General features: G+C 54.0%; 10 protein-coding genes across 10 annotated transcripts; 6 read left to right on the top strand and 4 right to left on the bottom strand.

Moving 5' to 3' along the window:
* Positions 1 to 1,636: 1,636 nt before the first annotated feature.
* On the bottom strand, positions 1,637 to 4,642 carry IWZ02DRAFT_371128 (uncharacterized protein; the record flags this gene model as incomplete). The annotated part of the gene is made up of 6 exons (XM_066764540.1): positions 1,637 to 1,796; positions 2,079 to 2,791; positions 2,844 to 3,143; positions 3,390 to 4,220; positions 4,265 to 4,358; positions 4,410 to 4,642. The coding sequence occupies 6 exons, from the start codon at positions 4,640 to 4,642 to the stop codon at positions 1,637 to 1,639; spliced, it is 2,331 nt and encodes a 776-aa protein (XP_066625797.1).
* A 337-nt stretch (positions 4,643 to 4,979) lies between these two features.
* On the top strand, positions 4,980 to 6,509 carry IWZ02DRAFT_441124 (formyl transferase). The gene is made up of 2 exons (XM_066766890.1): positions 4,980 to 5,248; positions 5,298 to 6,509. Exons 1-2 carry the CDS (start codon positions 5,005 to 5,007, stop codon positions 6,170 to 6,172), a joined length of 1,119 nt encoding a protein of 372 aa, XP_066625798.1. The 5' UTR covers positions 4,980 to 5,004; the 3' UTR covers positions 6,173 to 6,509.
* A 23-nt stretch (positions 6,510 to 6,532) lies between these two features.
* Positions 6,533 to 8,758, bottom strand: IWZ02DRAFT_441127 (uncharacterized protein). The gene has a single exon (XM_066766891.1). It carries the CDS (start codon positions 8,512 to 8,514, stop codon positions 6,727 to 6,729), a length of 1,788 nt encoding a protein of 595 aa, XP_066625799.1. The 5' UTR covers positions 8,515 to 8,758; the 3' UTR covers positions 6,533 to 6,726.
* Positions 8,759 to 9,746: 988 nt separating this feature from the next.
* On the top strand, positions 9,747 to 11,254 carry IWZ02DRAFT_510803 (WD-repeat protein-like protein pop3; the record flags this gene model as incomplete). The annotated part of the gene is made up of 3 exons (XM_066770513.1): positions 9,747 to 9,790; positions 9,853 to 10,351; positions 10,398 to 11,254. The coding sequence occupies 3 exons, from the start codon at positions 9,747 to 9,749 to the stop codon at positions 10,839 to 10,841; spliced, it is 987 nt and encodes a 328-aa protein (XP_066625800.1). The 3' UTR covers positions 10,842 to 11,254.
* IWZ02DRAFT_120152 (uncharacterized protein) lies at positions 11,255 to 13,034 on the bottom strand. Its single transcript, XM_066761455.1, has one exon. The coding sequence runs from the start codon at positions 12,760 to 12,762 to the stop codon at positions 11,404 to 11,406; it is 1,359 nt and encodes a 452-aa protein (XP_066625801.1). The 5' UTR covers positions 12,763 to 13,034; the 3' UTR covers positions 11,255 to 11,403.
* Positions 13,035 to 16,795: 3,761 nt separating this feature from the next.
* IWZ02DRAFT_371261 (uncharacterized protein) lies at positions 16,796 to 17,688 on the top strand (the record flags this gene model as incomplete). The annotated part of the gene is made up of 4 exons (XM_066764552.1): positions 16,796 to 16,878; positions 16,928 to 17,000; positions 17,053 to 17,543; positions 17,601 to 17,688. The coding sequence occupies 4 exons, from the start codon at positions 16,796 to 16,798 to the stop codon at positions 17,686 to 17,688; spliced, it is 735 nt and encodes a 244-aa protein (XP_066625802.1).
* A 164-nt stretch (positions 17,689 to 17,852) lies between these two features.
* Positions 17,853 to 18,852, top strand: IWZ02DRAFT_120183 (P-loop containing nucleoside triphosphate hydrolase protein). The gene is made up of 2 exons (XM_066761456.1): positions 17,853 to 17,991; positions 18,043 to 18,852. Exons 1-2 carry the CDS (start codon positions 17,952 to 17,954, stop codon positions 18,750 to 18,752), a joined length of 750 nt encoding a protein of 249 aa, XP_066625803.1. The 5' UTR covers positions 17,853 to 17,951; the 3' UTR covers positions 18,753 to 18,852.
* Positions 18,853 to 18,863: 11 nt separating this feature from the next.
* IWZ02DRAFT_441143 (transcription initiation factor IID, 18kD subunit-domain-containing protein) lies at positions 18,864 to 19,775 on the bottom strand. Its single transcript, XM_066766892.1, has 3 exons — positions 19,472 to 19,775; positions 19,337 to 19,418; positions 18,864 to 19,282 (listed from the first exon to the last, which is right to left on the bottom strand). Exons 1-3 carry the CDS (start codon positions 19,527 to 19,529, stop codon positions 18,991 to 18,993), a joined length of 432 nt encoding a protein of 143 aa, XP_066625804.1. The 5' UTR covers positions 19,530 to 19,775; the 3' UTR covers positions 18,864 to 18,990.
* Positions 19,772 to 21,128, top strand: IWZ02DRAFT_413033 (uncharacterized protein). Its single transcript, XM_066765742.1, has 2 exons — positions 19,772 to 19,867; positions 19,924 to 21,128. Exons 1-2 carry the CDS (start codon positions 19,851 to 19,853, stop codon positions 20,948 to 20,950), a joined length of 1,044 nt encoding a protein of 347 aa, XP_066625805.1. The 5' UTR covers positions 19,772 to 19,850; the 3' UTR covers positions 20,951 to 21,128.
* Positions 21,129 to 21,219: 91 nt separating this feature from the next.
* On the top strand, positions 21,220 to 23,022 carry IWZ02DRAFT_441146 (chorismate synthase). Its single transcript, XM_066766893.1, has 3 exons — positions 21,220 to 21,365; positions 21,434 to 21,795; positions 21,848 to 23,022. Exons 1-3 carry the CDS (start codon positions 21,331 to 21,333, stop codon positions 22,711 to 22,713), a joined length of 1,263 nt encoding a protein of 420 aa, XP_066625806.1. The 5' UTR covers positions 21,220 to 21,330; the 3' UTR covers positions 22,714 to 23,022.
* The last annotated feature ends 206 nt before the right edge of the window (positions 23,023 to 23,228 follow it).

Consider the following 23,228-nt stretch of genomic DNA (forward strand, 5'->3'; position numbering starts at 1 on the left):
GCGGGGCCCATCAGACCACCAGACACACCACCATCACCTCCTCCTCCTCCTCCTCCTCCACCAAGGTTGCGAGCCAACGACCAGTCGCCAGCCAGCCAGGCCAGCCAGCCAGCCAGCCAGCCAGCCAGCGGTCCCGCCGCAACGGCTACTGGCCCGCTCCGCACTGCATTGCACGCGCTGCCTAGCTTGGCAATAATGCTTAGTACATACATTGTTAGCCACCCACCACCATTACGCATGCACGCACGCCCTTTTTCTAAACAGGGCACGAGGCAGGCAGGGTAGATTGGTAGGCAGGTAGGTCCGTGGGTGGGGTTGGAATGAATCCAGGAAGCCTATGTAGCCTGGATGCAGCCTACAGCTAGTTAGTTCGTCGTTTCCGAGAGGCAGGTAAGGATGGAGCGATGGAGCGATGGAGGGATCAGTTGTTTGCTCGTTCTTACCATGCGTGTCAGAACGCGGTCGCGTATCGTGCCAATCTGATCTGGCTGGCTGTGGCGCGAAGCAAAAAGGCGAGAGGCGAGAGGCGAGAGGCATACCTACCTACCTACCTACCTACCTATATACCTACATTCTTTCTGGCTGTTGATGGATGCAGATGAGTGTCGCGTGGGTGGTCTGCTCTGCTATGGTAATGTAGGAGGTGAACAGCTTCCTTGCTTATTTTTGGCCCTGCAGCCAGGGAATTTTTTTTGGGAGACTGGTGGCGCGCCATGTGCACCGAAAGGCTACAGAGACACGTTAGCGCGCGCGCGCGCGCTCGTGGGGTTTCTCCCCATCTTTCTAGACTTGGAGTTTTATGACTTGGCGGTGAACGGAAGTTGAGCGAAAGAGCAGGTTTGAAACAGTCTTTGGTGGCGTTCCCAATCGCTGGCTGCTTGCTTTTTTTTTTTTTTTTTCTTTTTTTTTTTGGACCAAGCTGCTCATCGCCAATCAAGGGGTTAAAGCGCCAAGTAAAGCCTCGTTTGGACCAGGCCAGATTCTTGCTCGTCTCCTCCATGTGCATGCATACAGTTAAATGCCTGTGGCTGTGGACAATTGAGCATGCGGCGCAAATGAGGCAACATAAATCAGTGGCCGAGCGACCGAGTGAGCAAACCACTTGATCATAGAATCATCGCTTTAGTTCATGCAGCCATTTTGTGCAGAAAAGTCTCACTCTGCCCATCTGCACTTTGGGAGGCAAGGAAAAGTCCGCAGGGTATCTCAACGCTACCTAGACCCATTCTGCGAATGAGACATGGCGATGGCATGTGCACACATGCACATGAGAATAGGACAGCAGCTTGTCTCCTCTCCCGCCTCTTGGAAGCAGCTCATCCGCCGTGGTAGTGCAACTCCACTTTGCCTACCCAACTCCACCTACGTCGATGTATTGCCAGAGGCAGTCATTTGGCTGAGTCGGTCGCGCAGGATCCAAGATGAGGGCGTTGTACAGCGACGGTTTCACCCGGTAGCTATCCGTCTATTGACACCACAATGCAGCTGGCCGACGGGCTCGGTGGCGGAAAAGAAGCAGTGCGATATCGTGTTGTATTTTGGATTCAGGATGACAATAGGTAACAATGCTCCAGAGCAGAGGATGCAGGGTAAGCGCTGTGCTGGCTGAAGGAACGCCCCTGGGCGCCCACGCCCATTATCTACTCAAACTCAACAGACCCTCGACGTACTTTCGTGCGTCGACGCCAACTCCTTCGACCAACCCTCGTGCACCCCATCCCGTCGTTCCTGCAGCCGCGTCGTTGACCTTGACTCCAGCGCCTCCACCACCGCGGCCGCTCCCGCTGCCTGCACTGCTGCTGCCTCCGAAGCCCCATGGCCACAGGCTCCCGCTGCCGCTGCCGCTTCCACCATCACCACCTGCTCCGCTGACTCCACGCCGGTGACCACTGCCGCCGGTGGCGTCGCGCGAGCGGCGGATCAGGATGGCCTCACGCAGAGTTGCAGTGGGAAGAACGGGACCGGACACGTCAGGGATTGTGCTGGGCCGCTTGATGGTCGAAACGTCTGTCGAGTCGGATTCAGGAGAGGGGGAAGATGAGTTTGAAGCATCTAGGGAGGGAAAGGCGGTCTGGGACGGCGTCGATCTTGAAGGGGTCGAGGAAGGGTCCGTAGGAATACGAACGTTTTGTATAGCCTCTGTTGAGCTCGCTGGGCGACCTTCTTTCGTGCTATCATTGCCCGTTGGAGAAGTTCCCAAGGATGAGCGATCAGGTATGCGAACAACAGATTCCGCTGAGGTGGGCGCAAGCGCGGGGGAAGGCACAGGAGACAGCTGGTTTGAGGAAGCTGGTAGGGCGCCGTCGTCTATCGTAGTATCCTCTGACGGCGGCAGACGCATCCACACAAGCCACCACCCGCGATTTGTTTTGGCCGTGCGCTCAATTTCGTGTGGCGAGCGTCTTGTGCCAGCCAGTGTTGCCAAAATCTGTGCGTGCACGTTGAGCGCTTCGACACGGGTCCAGGGGCTGCCGCCCCCGCGGAGACGTCCGGGTGAGAGACCCTCCGCGCTGAATGTTCCTGGCTGTGGAATATTCGGGATGCTACTGTGGATCGTCAGGCGGAGAGGGTCGTATACGAGGTCGTAGATTGGTTGATTCGAGTTGCTGGCCGCAGCAGTGTATGGATATGAAGAAGCAGCAATACGGGCCGCAACACGGGCAGGGGCCGTGCTGAGAGAAAGTGGTTTGTGAAGTGGTGCCAGGTAGCTGTGGAGGTGGCGGTAGAATGCTGGATAAGAGAGGGCGTCGGTGCGAGGCGCGAAAAGTAAAGTCGTGATGAATGGACGGTGCTGTTGGATCGATCAGCCAGTGACAGTCAGTGGTGGATCTTGAGGAACTCACAACGTAGACTATTACCCGCAGCTTTCGAAATTCCCATTTCGTGGGCAAAATGGTTGCTTCTGACACTCTTCGACCGACTCCTTTTGGCTCTTGCTTCACCTCGATATGGACCGTCCTGATCAACATCCTACTCTCCCAGTCCCCACTCCCTGTAGGAGCATCGCTGGCTCCCTCGCCATCACCGATGATTTCCTCATCCAGATTACCCTGGAGGCCGATCAAAAAGTGCCCACCATTTTCTCGTTTGATATGCCTCGTAATGCGATCGTCCTTGATATCGCGCGCGGGTGGAGTGTTTTGCTGAATCTGCGCTTTGCTGCGCTTCTCCGAGTCACTATGTGGGCGTGCATGTGTGCTTTGAGACCGCTGGTGTTGTGACCTGGATTTCTTTCCATTCCAGTTCGAGCCATATCCCAAGGTCAAATACTTCATCCACGTATCCCTATCATTGTCTGGAGCCTGTTGGCCAATTTCTCCATCGTCGTGCCATCGGCTTGTTTGAGCAGCTTCGGACGCTTGGTCCAGTGACTGCTCCACGGCTGTGACAATCGGTCGTGGAATTCCCGGCGGCAATGAGCTTGCAGTCCTGGCTGGTGCTTTTCGTCCACTGTCTTGGGAGACTGCACGTTGGTGTTTATCCGAACGCTCGGCTTTCCTCGAAGCACGCAGCGCCCTTCTCCGCCTGTGCCGACCTGATGTTGGATTTTCCTTGACTCCATAGGCATGCTCTCCATACGTGTATATCCATTGCATCCAGGTGGTCAAATCTCGCAAGGAAGCGCGCGAGATGGCTCCCATGCCAGAAAAAATGACCCCATCACCGGCTTCTGGGTCAATTCCTGCTCCCATCCATGGTTCTGGTGTTTGAAGAGCATTCGATTTTCCCTGGTAGTTGTCGGCTTTTGGGTCGGACTTAGGCGTGTCTTTGGACGGCTCGCCAAAACGCGAAATGACCATGTCCACGAGCCCATCTGTTCGCGTAGTGAAATCCTCAAAGACGTCTCTCTCGCCGCTGCCCCATTCTTCTTCTCCCACTCCCATCCCCAGCTCACCTCCGGCGGCCAATTTCACTCCGTTGTAAATGTCTGTTGCCGGACTGCCGTGCATGAGTACATCCCAGTCACCAGCGAATCGCGTCCAAAACCTGTCCAAAATCGTGCAAAACTTTTGTCGCGGAAGACGCTTGTAAAGATCGGCCAGGGAAGGTCCGTGGTGGAGCTGGAACACGTTGTGGGCCCTGAGGAGCTGCTTCACAAGAAGTCGTGGAGGCGCGACCTCGCGCGCTGAGTATTCTACTTCGGGCGATGCAGCTGGTGAGCCTGAGTCGATCGATTTCGAAGAGGTCGAATGCGCCGGGAGACGGGTCAGGTCGATAGACTGGTAAAGTTAGAGTCATTCTTCGTGGCGCGTTATAAACCTACCGCCAGCACCCACCAGCCCTTCTCCAGCTCGTGCAAGACGATTCTCGACTTCTCCGTATCTACATGGTCGACGGGTTCGCCATTTGAAAAGCTCCTAGTGAGCGGTCAGACGCAAGTGTTGAAAGGCGGCGATACCAGCACCTACCGGGCAAAGTCAACCATTCCCTGGGCGAGGCCTATCTGACGCAATTGTATATGCTCATCGTTGCGCGCAGCCTCGTCGGCTTCGGGGGCGTCGCCATTGGCTTCTTTTCGCGATTTTGCGGCTTTGGAAAAGTAAAACAAAAGCTGGTCGCGAAACGTCTCGTCGGAGGAGGCCAAGGTGGGACAGTAGATGGCTAAGAAGGCGAGCTGGGCGGGTACCACCTTGGCGGCCATGGTATGGGGGTAGGAAGAGAGTCGTTGGGGGTTTGCGGCGATGGCCCTTCCAGGGCCCCAAGTGGTTGATCTACCTCGTCAGGTACATGTACCTTGCGCAGCGGTCAAGCGTCCCGCCTACCTATGGCGTCACAGACACGACAAGGTGCGTCCTGAGCAGACACAAGACGTAGGGGATTGAGAAAAAATGTCGTCTGCACCATGCTGGCTGCACTTTCGCCGGGCTATGGAAGCTGTGATGATGGCATGATCGTCGCGGGAGCCGCGCCAGAAGCGGTTCTTTGCCGCCCTCGCTTCGTCCCGCAGACGCCGACACGATGCTTGTCCGCTCCCAGACCGGAGCTTCACCACCAACCCTCACCATGATCCGGCCATGTCTCTCTCTGCGCCTGGCTCCAGCTTGGCACCCTCTCGGCGCACGCTACTCGTCTTCCAAAGCCTCTGAGCCGCTGCGCATACTCTTCTGCGGAACTGACGACTTCAGCGCTGCTGCATTGCAAGCTCTCCACCAAGAACACCAACAGAACCCGGGCTTGATAGACACACTCCACGTTGCTCACCGGCCAGGAAAGTTCGGTGGAAGGGGAAACAAAGTATGGCGTGAAGGTGCAGCTTGATCGAAAAGCTGTCCTAAAACCGGTACTAATCGTCGCAGCTCCAATCCAAACGGCTGCCCAGCAGCTTGATCTCACTACACACGTGATCGACACTTTTACCGGCTGGACTCCTCCCACCGCCTTCAATCTGATAATCGCAGTGTCCTTTGGACTCTTCGTTCCTCCTAGGATCCTTAATGCCGCAAAATACGGTGGATTGAATGTCCACCCGTCCCTCCTGCCCGATTTGTATGGTCCAGCACCGCTCGTTCGTGCACTGCTCAATGGAGACAAGAAGACTGGCGTGACGATTCAGACGCTTCATCATGCTCACTTCGATCGGGGGACAATCATCGAGCAAACACCGTATCCTGGCATTGACGTCCCAGATCCAGACACCTGTACGCCTACGCAGCTTTCCCGTCACTTGGCGCCAATTGGGGCTACTATGCTGGTCAACGTTCTTCGTAGTCGAACATTCGTCCCGCCTCTGAAAGAAGTGGGATGGTTCCAATCGGCTGAGCTTGAAGATCGCCCCATCAGGCATGCGCCCAAAATCACCAAAGAAGACATGCACGTTGATTTCAAGACGTGGACTTCGGACCGCGTTGTCCGCACTCTGCGCATCCTAGGAGAATTGTGGGATGACACAATCTACGAGAAACTCTGCAACCGAAAGGACGATGGACCAAAGAGAATCAAGATTCACAAAATCAGCATCGCGGAGCTCGACGAACTCGAGAGCGACATTGAAATCATCCCCGAGCCCTTCTGGAGCCCTTTGCATGGGTGCGTCGCCCATTACACTTCGGATCGTAAAATAGTCTGCCTCGAATCATTCACCGTAGAAGGGCAGGGACAGGGTAAGGGCAACAGCTATATACTTCCTCGACTCAAGGATGAGTTCAAGTCTATGGCAACATCGAAAGACTAGTGGGACGCGGGTCTTTGTCAATATTGAATACTCACGTCACTTTTATTGCTTCACAAGAGGATCGGAGTTCTGGACCGGAGTCTTGGGAATAAATATACAAAAGTTCATCTTTTCTCATATGCTTTGTCAAGATTTCTAACAATGCCGCTCGTGCTCTCTAAGCTCAATTCGCTGGTCTGCATTCGAGAAAAAGTCAAAATCGCTTCTATGGTTATCAAACTCGAAAACTCATCTCAAAGACAGAATAAAAGTCAAAAGCAGATATGTCGGGGTATCGAATGGAGAAATTCTCCCGCCACAACGTTCGCCAAAGCTCCGTGCCGTTGAAGACTCCAGGAAAAAGGGGGGGGGGGGTGGGGGAACAAAAGTTGTGTCCAGCCCGAATGGAATGGCTTTCAGCGCCGGTGTTTGCAAGAGTGTGTGGACTGGTCCGCCTGGGATATGCTTAGTGAGAAGGGTTGAGATGCTGTGTCGCTCGGTCGATTGATGAATGTGAGTCGTGTGGTCAGCTGGGATAGCTTGAGGTGCTATATTCAGATTGTCGCTGTTGACTCTTACTCCTCCTCGCTTATTTCGGACTCATCGTCGGAGTCCGGGGAGACGTCAATGGTTGGATCTTGAAGAGCTTCCTCGCTGACCATGGACTTATCGTCGGAGTCCGCGGAGACGTCGGTTTCTGGATCTTGAAGACTTTCCTCGCCGTCTTCTTCTATCGGCTGAAGTAGGGCGGCCTCCAGCGCCGCCTCCAGATCCCCGTCCAGATCCGCTTCTGTGTCCGTCTCCGTATCCATCTCCAGCTCCGCCTCCATCTTCGCCGCCAGCTCTGACTCCGAGAAGTTGGCATCCTCCACAGGCAGCGTTACCAGGAGAGCGCCCTCCTCTCCGTTCGAGGCACTCATCTGCCCCCGGGGAGGTTCTCGGTCCTCCTCCAAAAGAGCTCTCAGCCTGCTGGTCTCTTTCTTCCCAGCAGCCTGGCTCTTCCTGCCTCTCTTGGGTGCCACGGGCTTGGTGACTTTGGGCTTGGGCACTTTAGGCTTGGAAACTCGGGCAGATGGCTTCCTGCCCTGAGTTTTCTTGGGAGCGACCGGAACTGGCGTAGCCTCAGAAGTGGGCTGGGACGGCAAGGACTGGGTCATCTTCTCTGCCTGTTTGGCCGCGGGCTTGCTGCCAGCGTTAGAGACGCTGGTCCTGCTCGTTTTCCGTTTCTTATCCTTCACTGGCGCGACTCCGTTTATTGGACCAGCCAGTGCACGCTTGTTGGCCTTCTCCTCCTCACTTATCTCATGCAGGAGTTGCCATGTCCACTGGTAATCACCAGTAAGCCGATTTCGGCAGATAAATCGGCGTGGATTCTCCCTGTGGAGGTACCAACGCTGCGCGACCCAGCTGTACCTTCCAGGCCAGAATCGGCCGAGTTTGGCGAGCACGTTGCGTAGCTCTTGCGCCTCCCCCTCGGCCCAGTCATTGGCTTTGAGACGTTCGGTGACCTCTTTGTAATCATGAAGGGGTCCTGTGAGTACGTGCTCCTTCTCAACGGAAGGAGCAGCCGTTTCGGCGGGCTGGGAACCAGCGGGGGTTGCTTGGAGTCCGGCACCGGACTCCTCGACACCATCGTCATCCACACGGATTGGGTTCCCAAGGCTGTCGCCGGGGCGTACGACGTTGGGCTGGGCGGCCAGCGTCATGGGCCTACTGTACTCCTGAGGTGGGAGGTACGGCTGAGGCTGGACCTGCTGGACCTGCTGAACCTGCTGGACCTGTTGGACCTGCTGGACCTGCTGGACCTGCTGGACCTGCTGGACCTGCTGGACCTGCTGGACCTGCTGGACCTGCTGGACCTGCTGGACTGGTTGCTGGTAGCCGTACTGACTCGAGTGACCAGGCTGAAAAGCAAGTCCGCAGGACTGGACTTGTGCGGGACAATAAGTCTGTCCCACCGGATATTGTGGCTGCAGTTGGAAGCCACAAGCTTCTTGTTGTGCCCTCCAATGAGCCACATCACGTGGGTTCTGGCACTGCTGGGGGGCGAATTGTTGCGGTTGCGGCTTTAAACTGTCAGTTATACGTTGGCGGGGTACGTAGGAAAGACTCACTTGTTGGTAGGAATTGAAGCTCCCTTGGAAGAAGTTGAGGTGACTCTGCTCGTATCCATCCTGAGGCCAGGAATCCGTTGTTATTGGGCGACCCTGGGTTGGCAACCCCTGGCGCTGCGAAAACCCCTGGGACCACAGGTTTTGATGAGGGTGATATTGGCTGTTGTTGTTCCCTATGTTGGTGTCGGCAGGCATTTGATGGGTCATCTGGTTGGAAGGAGAGTAATAAAAAGAATAGGAGGGGTCCATGTTGTCTTGGGAAGGGACTTAGAAGTTGTAGATGATGGAACTTTGATTGCAACAAAGTTTGAGCAGATGAGATGGAGCATTGATGGAGCGTTGATGGATTAGAGCTGGATGGAAAAGGAATTACTCCGTTACTTATACTGTGTTTTTCAACTCTGGATCATACACTCATTTGTTGAGTGGTAGCATTTTGGGGTAAGTATTACCTGTGGAAAGTGTCGGCTTCTCTAGTCCATAATCATCTACCAGACTTTCAATTGACTAGGAAACATCATGGCGATGGCTTTTTGTGGCTCCTGGTACTGACCAGCCAAAAGCTCGAGAGTTTACAGGATCACTTTGACCTCTCTCATCAATGTCTCGATCTGGTACAGGCCCACCACTCTCCGTGAGCGCAAAAAGTAGCAGTCTTTTTTGAAAATGCCCTGCACTTCAAGTTAAAAACGGAAACAGGTGCTAAGATGCCACGCGCAAAAGCAGACAAGCGTCAGTACTAATTGTTGGTTTCACACATCTTTGGTTTGTACTGCATATTGATGGGTGGCAATAAATCACACCACGTTGACTGAATAAGCGAAGCAGCGGAAGCACTCTATGCACCTCAGTGTCAATCCCAAGGTGAAAATGGTCAGATTTCGATAAAGTATCACCATATGACTAGATATGGGTGCACTTTGGGGACGGCAGATGTGAGTTGGGAATCACAGGTTGGATTTGAGCGAAAGGAATGAAGCTCGAGGGCGAAGAGAATATTCAAATTATTCGAAGATGCCCTTCTTGTGCACGAGACTCTTTCGTGGGAGCAGTGCTGGCTAGAAGCAATGCCAAAAAATCGGATTGCGGGCCCACAAGCAGTATGACTCTGGCATGGCAAAGAATTGTTGGGTGGATTGGCTCCAGATATCACTTTAACAACTATCTGGCCACTGCATGATTGTTCCACAACCAAGAAGTTGCAAACGTTGTTGTGGTGTGGTTGTGGTGGTTTCCCCGGGGACGGAGCCCGCTTCGGGCGCTAGTGCGCCAGTGTCCCGATGAGGCCGTCTCGGTCCGAATGCCAGCCGTCCCTTGTGCCTGGCTTCCCCCCGACCTACGGCGCCCGATCACTCCCGGTCCCGCGCCTTGCCCGCATTGGATCTTTCTCTGGCAACAGCAGGTCAACCTCAGCTCACTGTTAGTGACCGCCCCAGAGCAGCAGCTGCTCTTGTCCACGGCGACAAGGCTCGGGCGCAGACATGAGTGTCATCCTTTGCACCGCGGGTTACGACCACACCATCCGGTACGAAGCCCCGCCCTCAAGCTCTCCACCTCAAAGCACTCCCGCGCTGACATGACTTGCAGTTTTTGGGAAGCGCTGTCTGGCATATGCTCGCGGACGATTCCACACCCAGACTCGCAGGTCAACCGCCTTTGCATCTCCCCTGACAAACGTTATCTCGCCGCCGCTGGCCACCACACTGTCAAGCTCTACGACATCAAATCAAGCAATCCCAACCCCGTTCTCACTTTCGACGGACACACCTCCAACATCACAGGTGTCGCTTTCCATTGTGAAGGCAAGTGGATGGTGACAAGCTCTGAGGATGGCACAGTAAAGATCTGGGACACACGAAGTGGCAGCGTCCAGCGCAACTACAGCCACGGCGGAATCGCTGTGAATGACGTAGTCATACATCCCAACCAAGGCGAGCTGATTTCCTGCGACCGCGGCGGCAACGTTCGCATATGGGACCTGGGCGAGAACAAGTGTTCTCACCAGTTGATACCTGAGGACGATGTCGCGGTTGCAAGTGTCACTGTTGCCAGTGACGGGTCCATGTTGTGTGCTGGCAACAACTCCGTAAGTAACCGACACTCTGCGCAACTTCTGGGCCAGCTTCTGATAGCATCAGGGCAATGTTTATGTCTGGCGCATGATTCAAGATCGTGATGTTACGTCGCTAGTACCTGTTTGCCGCTTCGTTGCCCACAATACGTACATTACCCGCGTCCTCCTGTCTCCAGACGTGCGCCATTTGGCGACATGCTCCGCGGATCACACGGCCCGTATCTGGTCTGTCGATACCAACCAACCGCACAATGTTACTGGAGCGGAGCAGCTTCCAATCGAACGCGAGCCTGGCGCTTTCCCGTTGGAGACGACTCTTCATGGACACCAGCGCTGGGTGTGGGATTGCGCTTTCAGCGCTGACTCTGCCTACCTGGTCACGGCATGCTCCGACCACTATGCTCGACTGTGGGAACTAAGCTCACAATCAATCATCCGCCAATACAACGGTCATCATCGCGGCGCCGTCTGCGTTGCCTTGAACGATACAGCTCTCAACTGATCGACAGCTCTTTCACGTAACGATTCGTATCGTCTTCAGTCTCTGTAGAGATCACTGAAGGTTTCGCGCATTTGAAGGTTTCACGACGCATTTTGTTCGTGCATCATGCGCAAAGTTTCTCATTTGGCGGGTATCGGTGCTTTATATCCTCGCATCGGGTGGGGGTTTCCCGGCTCTGGCGTACATGGGAGACAATCTGGTGAGGGCAATACCGCGGAGCGAGGTACAGTGATTTCAGGGCGAACTGTAGGCACGTCCTACTGACAGGTCAATTAAGGATTTCCTCTCTTCAGTCATCTACCGTGCAGAAGACTTTTTTCCAAAAGCGCTCACGCACCGAGGGCCCACACGGTGATCTCGGTCGCCTTTTTCTTTCGTGGAAGCATTTTGTCTAACCATAGGGCCAAAACGTCACCCGGAACACAACAGCGATCACTTGATGTCCTTCACAAGACGGATGTGATTGGACTGTGGAGAGAATTTTCTTGCAGAAGAAGATTGGCAAGACGAAGCTTCGTTGAGAAGCTTCCGTAAGTGGTTTAGGTGTGGTTGAACGAGGAGATCAAGAATTGATTCCTTTCAGCGACTGGTTTATCTGGAGAAGAGTTTCTCTCACAGACATTGCACTCATACCACCCGGGCCATTCTCAAGAATGTTCAACGCCATCCTCAAGACCTCCGGTGACACCGACGATCCCAACACCTCTCCATGCGCCGCTGCGGTACCATAGCCTCCACAAACGCTGCTTTCAGTAGGCAAACCGAGCCTCATCTCGATCTCACCCAGGATCTGAAGGCTGAGTCGCAGAAATAACTCGACCTGAAATTTCCCAGAAACCCCCAAAGATTGATTGCCGATGCTCAGACTCGGAAAGACTGTGTTTGCTTGAGCGCTATTGTTCGGCCAGGAAAGAAGCCACTCGTGGAATTTGGTGTACATCAGACTGTGCAAATGAACGAGGCGGATGTACGGCGTTAGGACCTCAAAGATTCCAGCTGTATCCAGTTCGAAGGCTGATGGCTTCGATACTGTCTGGTTCGCGCCCATGTACATGCTGTGTTCTGAAACCGCTTCCGGGAAGTCGAAGTTTGAATGGCAGCCGTCCTCGGCAACGCTGTCTCCACTAAAAGCAGACTGATAGGCCGTGATCATCTCGAGGAACTTGGCTGCGCCATGTACCACGTTGCTGACGAATTTGTCGTCCACGGCAGCCCCGAAGCTTTCGACCTCATGTATCTCGGCATACAGGCTTATCCCCAGTTCTGAAAGTTCTTGCATGAAGCGCTTGTGGGCGTCGATGCGCAGAGGAAGGTCTTGAGGGGTCATGTCGTCTGAAGTTGCGGCGGTGCTCGTTGGACTGGAATCGCTGGCGCTGAGGTCGCCGTGAAAAGGTGAGAGGTTTGAGCGGTCGGAACTTCCTGCCGCGCTGCTTTCGTCGAAATCCAGACAGAATGGCCCGGAGCCCAGCAACGGATCATCTGCTGCCGGTGTTATGACCGTCTCCCAACTGTCGTGGCTCTCGAGAGAGAAGTCGAAGCCGGAGTGATACGGGTTGGGCCTTGGTCGTCCCAGAAGTCCGTCGGTTCGCTCTGTTGGCAACATTTGCTGCGAATCCAGCTCATCTTCGTCTGATCCGCATTGCTTCTTGATTTCAGGTGATGGGCTGACTTGATGCTCTGAATTTGCTCTCTTCTTGCGTTTCTCTGCTTGATTCGACGATCGAGCCGTTCGAGGCCTGCCAACTCTTTTCGGTGGGCTGAATGTGCAGTCTGTGCCTGCCTTGGCGCAGCGGACGCACTTGGATGAAGAGCCTCGTCCCTCTCCGCTTGGGTTGCACTTGAGCTTTTGAGTGCGGCACCGATTGCACGCAACGCGCTTCACGGGCTGTAGAGACTGATTCGTTGCAAGAGTTTGTTCCATGGTCCTGGGGTAGGAAGTTTGGGTCAGCGTATTATTCGACGGTGGCTGTGGCTGGAATGAGAGGCGAGGAAAGTGACAAGTTCGGAGTCAAATTGCAGTTCAGTCGCTTAAGAGGTAAGTCCTTCGCTGCCCTTGATTTGATCTGGTGTAATATCTAAAGCGAATACGAATCTTGAGCAGATAGGGGCCGAGGCTCTCTACTCTGAACATGCTCCACGCCGCACGTGGATGCCGCCATTGGGCGGAGCCTCCTTCTCTAGTCATGGTGTTTGCTGTCCCAGTCCGAATGATGGGGAACAAAGACGGTTCTCTCCGCGCCGTTGCGGGCCGAAGTTCAGTCCGTAGGCGAGTAGTGGCTTGGTCCCTGACGCCCGGGCTCGCGCCTATCATCACCGTGCTCATGAGTACCAAGAGAAGATGAGTGGACAGGCTCTCGTCCAACGACACCTGCCCGCGAGGTCTGGAGTACTCTTGAGTGTTCAATAACAAAGGCGCTCCATTAGAAGACCATCAGGCTTTCCTCACAGACACCATCCTTCGTATCTCACCGTCTCCACATTGTCGTCTTGGGTCCACCACGTGTGAGACCGCATAGCACACCGACTTGCTGCGACTCTCTGCCAGGGTCCCTACGGACCTCGGCGGCCGATACGATCTCCCAAGAGTGCTCGGCTGCCCTCGGGAATTCTAATCGGATCGGGCCGAGAATCATACCCTGATGCACGCAGTTCCTGGGGTAAAAATGCCATATACAAAGGACATTCTGTCCGCCTCGATCCCGGCATTCTGTCCAGCTTCGACCTTCGGCCTTCGACGCCTCTTGTTTCCCTTTCAATTGAGACTACTGAGGCTCTTTGTATGGGCTTTTCGCGGGTTTTCGGTTCCACGAGGGAATTTCGAAGAATCGCCAGTGCAGCAAGAGATGAGGAAGCGAGTCAAGTCACATAAACGACTCGTGCGAGATGCTCAGGTCACCTGACTCTACAGGCTACGTCCGCTTCGACTGCAACACTTACGGAAAGGGTCTGTCGATGCAGATGGAACCTACCGGGCCAGTGATCGAAGCGATATCGTGGTTGAGTAATCATGAATTTCCTCCCCAAGGTCAAGTCAGTCCTTCAGAGTCACTGATAAACGAGACTGCTCTCAAGGAGGGGGTAACGATTTCCATCGACTTTGTCGCGCCAAATGGATGCTATCCCACGCAAGGTGTCCCACGTTCAAACTCAAGCCTTCCGCTCTTCTCCCCGCTCGAATGGGTTAGGTTGATGAAGATGACGTGGGGTGTCGAATTCCTAAACAGGATGCCACTCATGGGAAGCATGGACCAGGACACAAATCCACCCTGCATCGGCCGATCTGCCGACACAGCGCAACCGTCGCTCTGAGAACCAGACGGAAGACCGCGCTCGACACCGTGGCTCATGTCAGAAAGCACCGTCCAACAGCCGCAAGTTTCCGCGCTAGGCATGAGGAACACTTGACTCCGTTTGTCGGAATCGTGACCTGGACAACAAGCCCATCACAAGTGCCTCTCATCGCGTCATCGTTCGCCCTTCACGATCTCGCTACCACATAATACTCCATTCCGCTACCAAGCAAAAGGACAACAAGTCAAAGGAGAGGAAAAAGGGAGCGCAAAATGTTTTCAGCTGCGGGTCGACCAGGACTTGAACCTGAAGTGTGCCGACGAAATTGGTGTAAAACCTCGAGACTTTTTGCTCTACATATACACTCCGAGGTCTATCTGTCATGGGGAGGCGCTGTATAGTGGGGTACAAGAGAAAGTATGGCAAAAAAACCCAACTCACACAACGCCGTTACAATGCCCCTGGATTCATATTTTGGTATCTTGAATTGCCTGATTGCATCTCAGGCCCCCAGAGTCGCGGTAGGCACGGCACCTGTGCATTTTTTTTGATTATCGATACGTTTCTTTTGGTGTTGATTCATATCTCGTCCTGTCACCTATTCCGCCCCAGATGAAATGTCTTTCGCAACACACACTCCGTCAATCAGTACAATGCGCTTCTCATCAGCTTTTCACTCACCACCCCTTAGCCTTTCAATATCTAAAGTTTTTCGCTTCCGGCTCAGGAAGAACAGGCGCCGAAGTGTGCCTTGCACGCTGATCACGTCCGCATATATCCATCGGGAAACAAGGATGGAAGGAACCACAGAAAATGGAACAAAGAGAAGCGAATAAGAAATCCATGACTCCACCCTCACTATATTGATTATGCAATCACTCCACTCGCGAACAGACGCTTCTCTCCAAGAGCAGTCCACGGCTCATAATTCAACCTTTCTGAAACGATTCTACGTTGTCGTCCAAAGAAAACGGCGGAGCGCCTAGGTCAATTGAAACAACCACCAATTGCGAGAGCCTCGCATTCCGGCGTGAATGATCTGCCACGTCATCGGCCCACCTGAAAATACAGCTGCGTAAGCCAGGGCGAGAATCTCATACCGCACTAGAGTGCGCGTTCATTGCAAGAAAAACACCCGGAATTGCGTCCCTGTTCATGATTCAGCTCTCAGCAGTCCCTCTATCCATCCCCCGGTTTCTTGCATTGGGGGACATGTCCGCACATCTCGAATGTGATTGCAAGTCTTTTCCTGAGCTATCAGCGGACGCTACAGCAAATCATCCGCAATGACCACTCAGAAGGCTAGGCACGGCCACTGAGAAGGCTGAGCTGCATGATTGGTCGATGTGGAGGCAGAGCGACTGCTTCAAAGTCATTTGAGATAGGGGATGCCCGCCACAGAGTTTTTTTCGTCTAGTGAAGGGGAAAGCGTGAGAATATTCAGTACAAAGCACATTCCGTCTTTGCCGTCAAAAAGGGTCGTGGGAATAGGAGTAGGGACAAATGAGGCAATATAAAGGTCGCGGCTTTATCCGAGCTACACGGCCGTCGGATAACGTTGATGAGCAGATATGGACGGTAAGGAGAAAAATATGAGCAAGACCCATTCCACGAGAGCTGTCCAGGAAGTCTTCCAAGCAACGTGAGATCCATCCAGCCTTATATGGTTGTCTCGAGGCGTTCCACGTGTGTATAGAAGGCGCTCGGAGAATCGGCACTTCATCGGGGGGCATGAGCCTAGCGAGAACGCGATTTTAGGGAGAATGCGTATGACTGGGCCACTTTTGTTCAGCAGTTAGGGTTAGCGAAGTGCGACGCTATTCGTCCTTCAGTTTCATCTTGAATATCTGTATGGCTTCTGGCGTAGCATGGCGCTGCGAGGCAGCGCAAGGGCGCCCATCGAAAAAAAGGGAACCGCGCGTCACCGCGCCGCGGCCCTTGACGACTATCGTGGGGCTCGGCCTGATGTATCTAGAAAAGGGCAGGGTCAAGAGGCCCAGCGTGGAGCCGTGCCCGGACTGTAAACGCTGCCTTGATATGCTGGGCCAACCCCAACTCTGCCCTTCGAAGATCCGGTTTGCCTTTTGATTGCTGATGCGGTCGTACGGCTCGCACGCAAGCGTTGGGCGTCGGTTGCTCGAAAGATGAGAACGCCTCTTCGGCTCGGGACTTTGGCTTCAGCTGCTGTGCTGCAGATAATACTCTGGACCATCATCCAACATTCCGATTACATCAAGGACCGAAGGGGGAAGCTCAGCTCCTTCAAGGGCAGCATATCTGAAGGCATCTCACATCTGGGCAGCAGCGGCAGCAAAATAACCAGTATCGATCCGAAGTTTATCGGCTCTGGGACGCCAACACCGAGACCGGATCCGACAGAGTCATGGCCAGATACAAGCCAAGACGCAGACGAGAAGGTGGCAGAAGTGACCCAAGGTCCGTCGACGCCACCTGAAGGAACTGGGGAATCATCGCCGACGACGATGGAAGAAGACAATAAATCCGAACAAGATGGCTCCGGGCAAGCTTCTCCAGACTCTTCTGAGGCTAGTACTGCGGACACTGGAGACCCATCCGAGGACGTAGACGACTCGTCGGAGGACACTGGAGAGCAGGATGGCGACGAAGGTGAAGATGATGTGGTAGATAGTCCAGGTGACTACATGGAAGCCGTTCCGGACAAGATTGTTGTGATGGCAAAGACGCAAAGGGACGATACGAGCTGGGTAGCAGACGAATTGCCAGAGTTGGTTATCTCACATTTGGGCCGAAGTCCTTTGCTGACGTTTTTCCAGCTGGCAATCGGCCATTTACAGTGTGGACGACGAGGATGCCGTCCTCAAGACACCCATAAACAAAGGGAAAGAAGTGAGCTCTATGATCAGCCAGTTGTCTCTCCACGTCTAACCACGGCGTACAGGCCATGGCGTATCTCACCTACATCATCGAGAATTACGGCAAATTTCCGTCCACCGTAGCCTTCATCCACAGCCACCTGGATAAGTTTTGGCATTCAGACGGCATACCAGCGGGGAGCAACATGATTGCGCTCAAAGCACTTCAAACAGAGTTCGTCCAGGAGGCGGGATTTGCCAACCTTCGATGCGCTCTTGCGCCGGGCTGTCCGGCTGAAGTCCAACCGTTCCGAGAGGACACACCAGAGAACCATATGTACGAGAAGAACATGAGTTTCGTTTGGGACGTGTTCTTTCCCTCGACGCCGTGTCCAGGGATCATTGCAGCACCCTGCTGTGCTCAGTTTGCGGTCTCGAGCAACCAGATCATGACTCGACCAATCGAAGACTACCTGATGTATCGGCAATGGTTGATTGATACGGAGATGGATGACGAGAACAGCGGCCGAGTCTTTGAGTATCTTTGGCACATTATCTTTGGCCGAGATCCAGTATTGTAAGTTGTCTGGAAGGTCCTTGTAATGAGCTCGAGCTAACAACGGCGTCGGCACAGCTGCCCAGAGTACGGATATTGCTGGTTGAACGTTTACGGGGGTCCGAATAGAAAGCAGTTGCACACGCTGGTGTATGGGACTCCGTAGTTTCTTTGATTAGATACCCACTTGTCGTTTTGCCTGGAAAGGTTTTGTCTTTAGGAGTCGCGAGACTTGCCCATATGGCTGCGGACTTGGTGACGTTGAGAAGCGAATGTTTGCCGATGGCCTGGGCCTGGTTAAGTTGTCCCGACGTCATCCGGGTCGTGTTGGTTACCCCGCGGTGGGACCACCACGCGAGCTCCTGAGCCAAAAGCCGCCAGCTTCCCAGCAACGAGGTCTTCAATTCTGTTTCTCTCGCGCACTGCAACATGGAAGATCAGGTAGAGCGCCTTGCAACCAAAGTCTGGGGTACGTCTGCGCTCGACACAGCTCGCCGACAAATTAGCTGACTTGGAGTAGACAAATTCCACCACCTGAGCCGGTCGCAACGCCTGCTCATCGGAGTGTCAGGAATTCCGGGCAGTGGAAAGACGACGCTTGCTGCCAAGGTTGCCTCTCGACTCAATGAGCTCTACCATGCGCAATTGCCTGGCGCGAGTGCTGGCGAGCCTCCGGTAGCAGGACTTGTGCCCATGGACGGCTATCACCTTTCTCGCGCTCAGTTGGACGCAATGCCAGACCCTCACATGGCTCATGCGCGTCGTGGAGCCCACTTCACTTTCGATGCTGAAAGTTTTGTTCGCCTTATCAAAGAGCTGCGCAAACCTCTTGCACCTGAGACTCGCACCTTGTACGCTCCCAGCTTCGACCACGCCGTCAAGGACCCAGTGCAAGACGATATCGCCATCGCCCCAACTACGCGCATACTGCTCTTCGAAGGCAACTATCTCAGTTTGGACCGCGACCCTTGGCGGCAGGCTGCACGGTTGATGGACGAGCTTTGGTTTGTCGAGGTCGACTTTGAGACGGCGAGGAGGCGCTTGGTGGGCAGGCATGTGAAGGCTGGTATCGCTAAAGATGAGGCAGAAGCCAACAAGCGCGTCTCAGAAAACGACCTGGTCAACGGTAAACAGATTGTCGAGGAAAGGGTCAAGGTGGACGAGATAATTGTTAGCAAGGAAGATCCACGCTGGAAGCCTGAGGAGCAAGGGTTGGAAAAGGAGGAGTAACAAGGGCCTCTAGTACAAATATCTCACATACTGCTCCCGCGAGCGAATGATTCCAGCTTCGGATTTCGTTTGCGTTCTTCGGCGAGGTAATCGGGTCTGTTGTGATAGGTATTTGGTATTAATTCTCAACCGTTGGGTATATATTCCGAAAACTCCGAACACCATGAAGATTTCCAGAACCGCAAGCCCTTCACCAATTAATGCACCATCTGCGAAGGTGCCGGCAAAGGCATGGCCTTCAGTCCTTGTTGCTTCGGGCCTTTTTGGCAGGGCGCTCTTCGCCTTTGCCTTCCTTTCTCTTTCCTTTGCGCTTTTCTTCCTTGCCCTCCTCCTTTCCGATCTGTTCGTCGTCGACAGCAAAGACTTTACGTTGCATCCTGATGTCCTTCTCCTTGTTAAGGAGCTCAGTGACTCTTCCAAGTTTGACGGGGTCCTTTCGTAAGATGAATTTGAAGTCGTCGACCTTGATTTTGGCACGGCGTGAGTAAGACGCGCATAGGGCGGCTTCGTGGCAAGTTTCGATAATGAAGCTATCGAGGCGTTAGCAAGCTTCTTGTTTAACCGTGTGATGGGGTGAGACGAACTCGGTGATTATTTCGTCTAGAACTCGAATGGTTTCGGGGAGCGGATGACGGTCATCTCCGAACGCAACCAGATAGGCCTCGACTGAAAAGCGTCAGCTACAGGCAACTTGGGATAGAACTTTGTCCTGGGCTTACGGTCTCGTGTGTCAAACTGCTGGCCTTTTTGGCGCATGCGCATGCGCGGTTCCGTCATGGTGGCGAGCCAAGCAAGCCGAAGACAGATCAAGGTGGTGCGCAAGAACTTGCCGTGGGTGGAGAGTCCCGGGCAGTTGAGCGATGAAGTAGAGCGGTCGAGTTGCAGCGGCGGAGGAGTCTGGTGTCAAGTGCGTTGGAGCACCAGCCACAGTTTATCGCGGCGGCTGTTAGTGCGCCACGACGCCACAATGAGGGCACAAAGGGCCAAAGCTCGCGGTGTGCTCTGCTGCAATCTGGCTTGCGACATTCAACTTCACAATGAACTTGCGCGCAAGCTACCTCCAAGCCAAGTAACTCCACGGGTGCAGGACGACGCAAGATGGTCTCCTTCTCAGGGTATGCCTCAGCACGCTCGACTCCATCAGAACCGCCCGACTGACTTCTTTTTCCAGCATCCTGCGCATCTTGACGTGGGTTGGCCCTTTCTTGTTTACGAGGGGTTACCAGACATACCAGTCCATCAGGACTGCTCCGCCTTCGCGCATACGACCACTGCCCCCAGCCGTCGCGCGCTCTCTCAATCTTCTTTACGCGTTTGCTCTTTTTGCCTTCCTGTATTCGTTTCCATATTTCGCTCCCGAGAATGTCTTCCGCGCCACATCGTCCCGTTTGCAGATTCCCAACGGACCTCTCTTCGTTCGACTAAGCTCCCTACATGAGCTTTCCGAAAAAGACGAGCTTCTAAAGGCCAAGTTTGTCAATCTGGAGTCTCGCTTGCTCTACCTCGCGCATGGACCGGATGTTCTGGCCAGCTGTCCGTACTGTACTTCTCAGGAGCCTTCGAGTTACTTTTACTACGCGCTGCCTTCAGTTCTCGCGCCGCATCTGCTCCACCTCACGGTTTTGGGAGTACTGACGTCATCGCTGATTTCCGGCATACACGGTGCGCGCTGGAGGACACCAGCAGCAATAGCAGGTGTTTCACTTGCTGCCATTGAAGTCTGGCTAGTAGGATCCTACAACTACCAAAAGAATGCCACTGCGACACGTCTGGTTGACATTGAACCGTTTTACTGGCGAATGCGCACCTTGCGCTACTTGAGCTTTGCCATAGCAGATGCAGCCCTAGGGTACATCGTTTACCTAGCATCTACCAATCGCTGGTTGGCCATGCCTCCCACGGTAGTCGAAAGGCTCGAGGACAATATCCGAACGACCGAAGGTCTAAGGGGCAAGCTCAGTATGCTTGGTGCGCTCAAGAACACTGTGGCCCGGGACAGGGGCCTCCGTCAAAGGTCAGAGGAGTACTGGACAAATGAAGGTCAGGTGATGGGACAGGTTCTTGAAGACAGAGAGGTGGTGGATGGCATGCAGGCGGCGCTTGAGAGAGTCAATGTAGAGACTATAGAAAGACAGGCAGGTGGGCTGGCGGACAGTGTCGTTGGCGTTATGGACATAATGCGCGGCATGCCTGGTTAGCAAGTGGATTTTGGCGAAGAGTCAAGGTGCATTCCCAGGAGCATCTTGCCGCGGCGATGCTTTTGCAGACGATCAATGAGATGATGTGTTTCATGGCGTGATATAGCAAAAGTGTGATAGTCTGACTCTGCCATTGAAATGAGCTGATGGCGGACAAAAGAATCGATCAAAACTGAGCAGGTTGCAATGGAAATTAGGCGGTCGGCAGCCGGCGGTAATTTTCTGCCGCAAATCGGACGTCCCCGCCGTCGGCATCCGACATTTTTGGTACTTGCACGAAAACAGTCATACCATTCAACTGCCTTATATCATTGCGAGAGCACCTTCTACTGATCACCGCCATCCGTCGCGTTTGATAGTCGCCGTTTCTCTCCGCCGCCATGTCCACCTTCGGCTCCCATTTCCGCATCACCACGTAAGACTCAATCGAGCTCACGACAGGACCATCTACATCTCAAGAGCAGTTGTTCTAACTTGGCGCAGCTACGGCGAGTCGCACTGCCTCTCAGTCGGATGCATCGTCGACGGCTGTCCCCCGGGCATGCGCCTTACGGAGGCTGATATTCAACCTCAAATGACTCGTCGTCGTCCCGGACAGAGCGCCATCACGACCCCACGAAACGAAAAGGATCGCGTAGAAATACAATCGGGCACTGAATTTGGAATCACTCTGGGGACTCCAATTGCCATGCGCGTCATGAATGAGAACCAGCGACCCAACGATTACGGAAATAATACCATGGACAGGTTCCCCAGACCCAGCCATGCTGACTGGACTTACCTTGAGAAATACGGCGTCAAGGCGAGCAGTGGTGGCGGTAGAAGTAGTGCTCGTGAAACCATTGGTCAGTGGCGATTGCGCAAAAAGCATTGGTCCTATTGCTGACTTGAGTCTAGGCCGCGTCGCTGCTGGTGCGATCGCGGAAAAGTACCTAAGAGAGGCCTACGGTGTCGAGATTGTCGCTTTCACGGCCTCAGTTGGCAAGGAATTCCTGTTCCCTCCTACTCCCGAGCACCCGACTGCTTCGACGAATCCCGACTTTCTGGACCTCATACACAAGATCGATCGCAAGACCGTTGACAGCTTCATTCCCGTCCGATGCCCCAGCCATGAGGCCGGCAAGCGCATGGAGCAACTTGTTGAAGAATACAGAGACCGTCACGATAGCATAGGAGGCACTGTGACTTGCGTGATTCGCAATGTTCCTTCTGGACTGGGTGAGCCTTGTTTCGACAAGCTCGAGGCCCTACTTGGCCATGCAATGCTCAGCATCCCCGCAACAAAGGGTTTTGAGATTGGCTCCGGATTTGGAGGCTGCCAGGTACCGGGATCAATTCACAATGACCCGTTCATCAAGGCGCCGGCGCAGAATGGCACTCCTGAATCTGTTGCTCGGCCACGACTCACAACCAAGACAAATAACTCGGGTGGCGTCCAGGGTGGTATCACCAATGGCGCTCACATCTACTTCAACGTTGGCTTTAAGCCACCCGCGACGATTGGACAAGCTCAGCAGACTGCAGGCTATGACGAGACGGAGGGTGTTCTGGAAGCCAAGGGCAGACACGACCCCTGCGTTGTTCCGCGGGCCGTGCCGATTGTGGAGTCGATGGCGGCTTTGGTGATCATGGATGCAGTCATGGCTCAACAGTCAAGACAGATGGCAAGGAGCCTACTGCCGCCCCTGGACCGGACTATTCCCCTTACCGGAGGTGGTGCTCAAGCAAACGGTGAGGGTGCCAAGGTGGAGGTTGATCGGTAGAGTGAAGAAATACAACATGACTCGTTGGGAGACGATGAGTTGCAGACTACGAAATGTCAGCCTCTGCGACCTGCGAGTTAAAGAGGCAGTCTCTTCTTTGGATATGTTTCAGGCCTATTCATGGCGCCGTGGTTGGAATTCCATTTGCAAAATTTCTATACCCTTCGAAAACCATGGGTCCTGGTCCACCTTCAGCTGCGAGGTCGAACAGGAGATTTGTAGACGTTCAATTAGATTCAAGAGTTGTGACGACTTCCACGGGCATCGTGCAAGGAGCATCCAGTGAGCCGGTCGAAGGAGCATGCTTTGCGGTTGGCTAAGAAGCCGTTCCGAAGGCTTCGCCCAACAAGTGACGGCACAGTCGATTCGGGGCCAACAAGTCCACCAAAAATCTAACAGTGGGCCGACTTCAGGATCGTCCGGGTTCGTAAGCTCGTTGCGGACGACGGACAAGTCATGCCAGACAGTCATGGTTGCTTGAATTGGCCATTCGAACCCCGGAGTACTAATCTTCA

Source organism: Phyllosticta citriasiana (genome assembly GCF_038021145.1).
Source record: "Phyllosticta citriasiana strain CBS 120426 chromosome Unknown IWZ02scaffold_2, whole genome shotgun sequence".
Lineage (NCBI taxonomy): Eukaryota > Fungi > Ascomycota > Dothideomycetes > Botryosphaeriales > Phyllostictaceae > Phyllosticta > Phyllosticta citriasiana.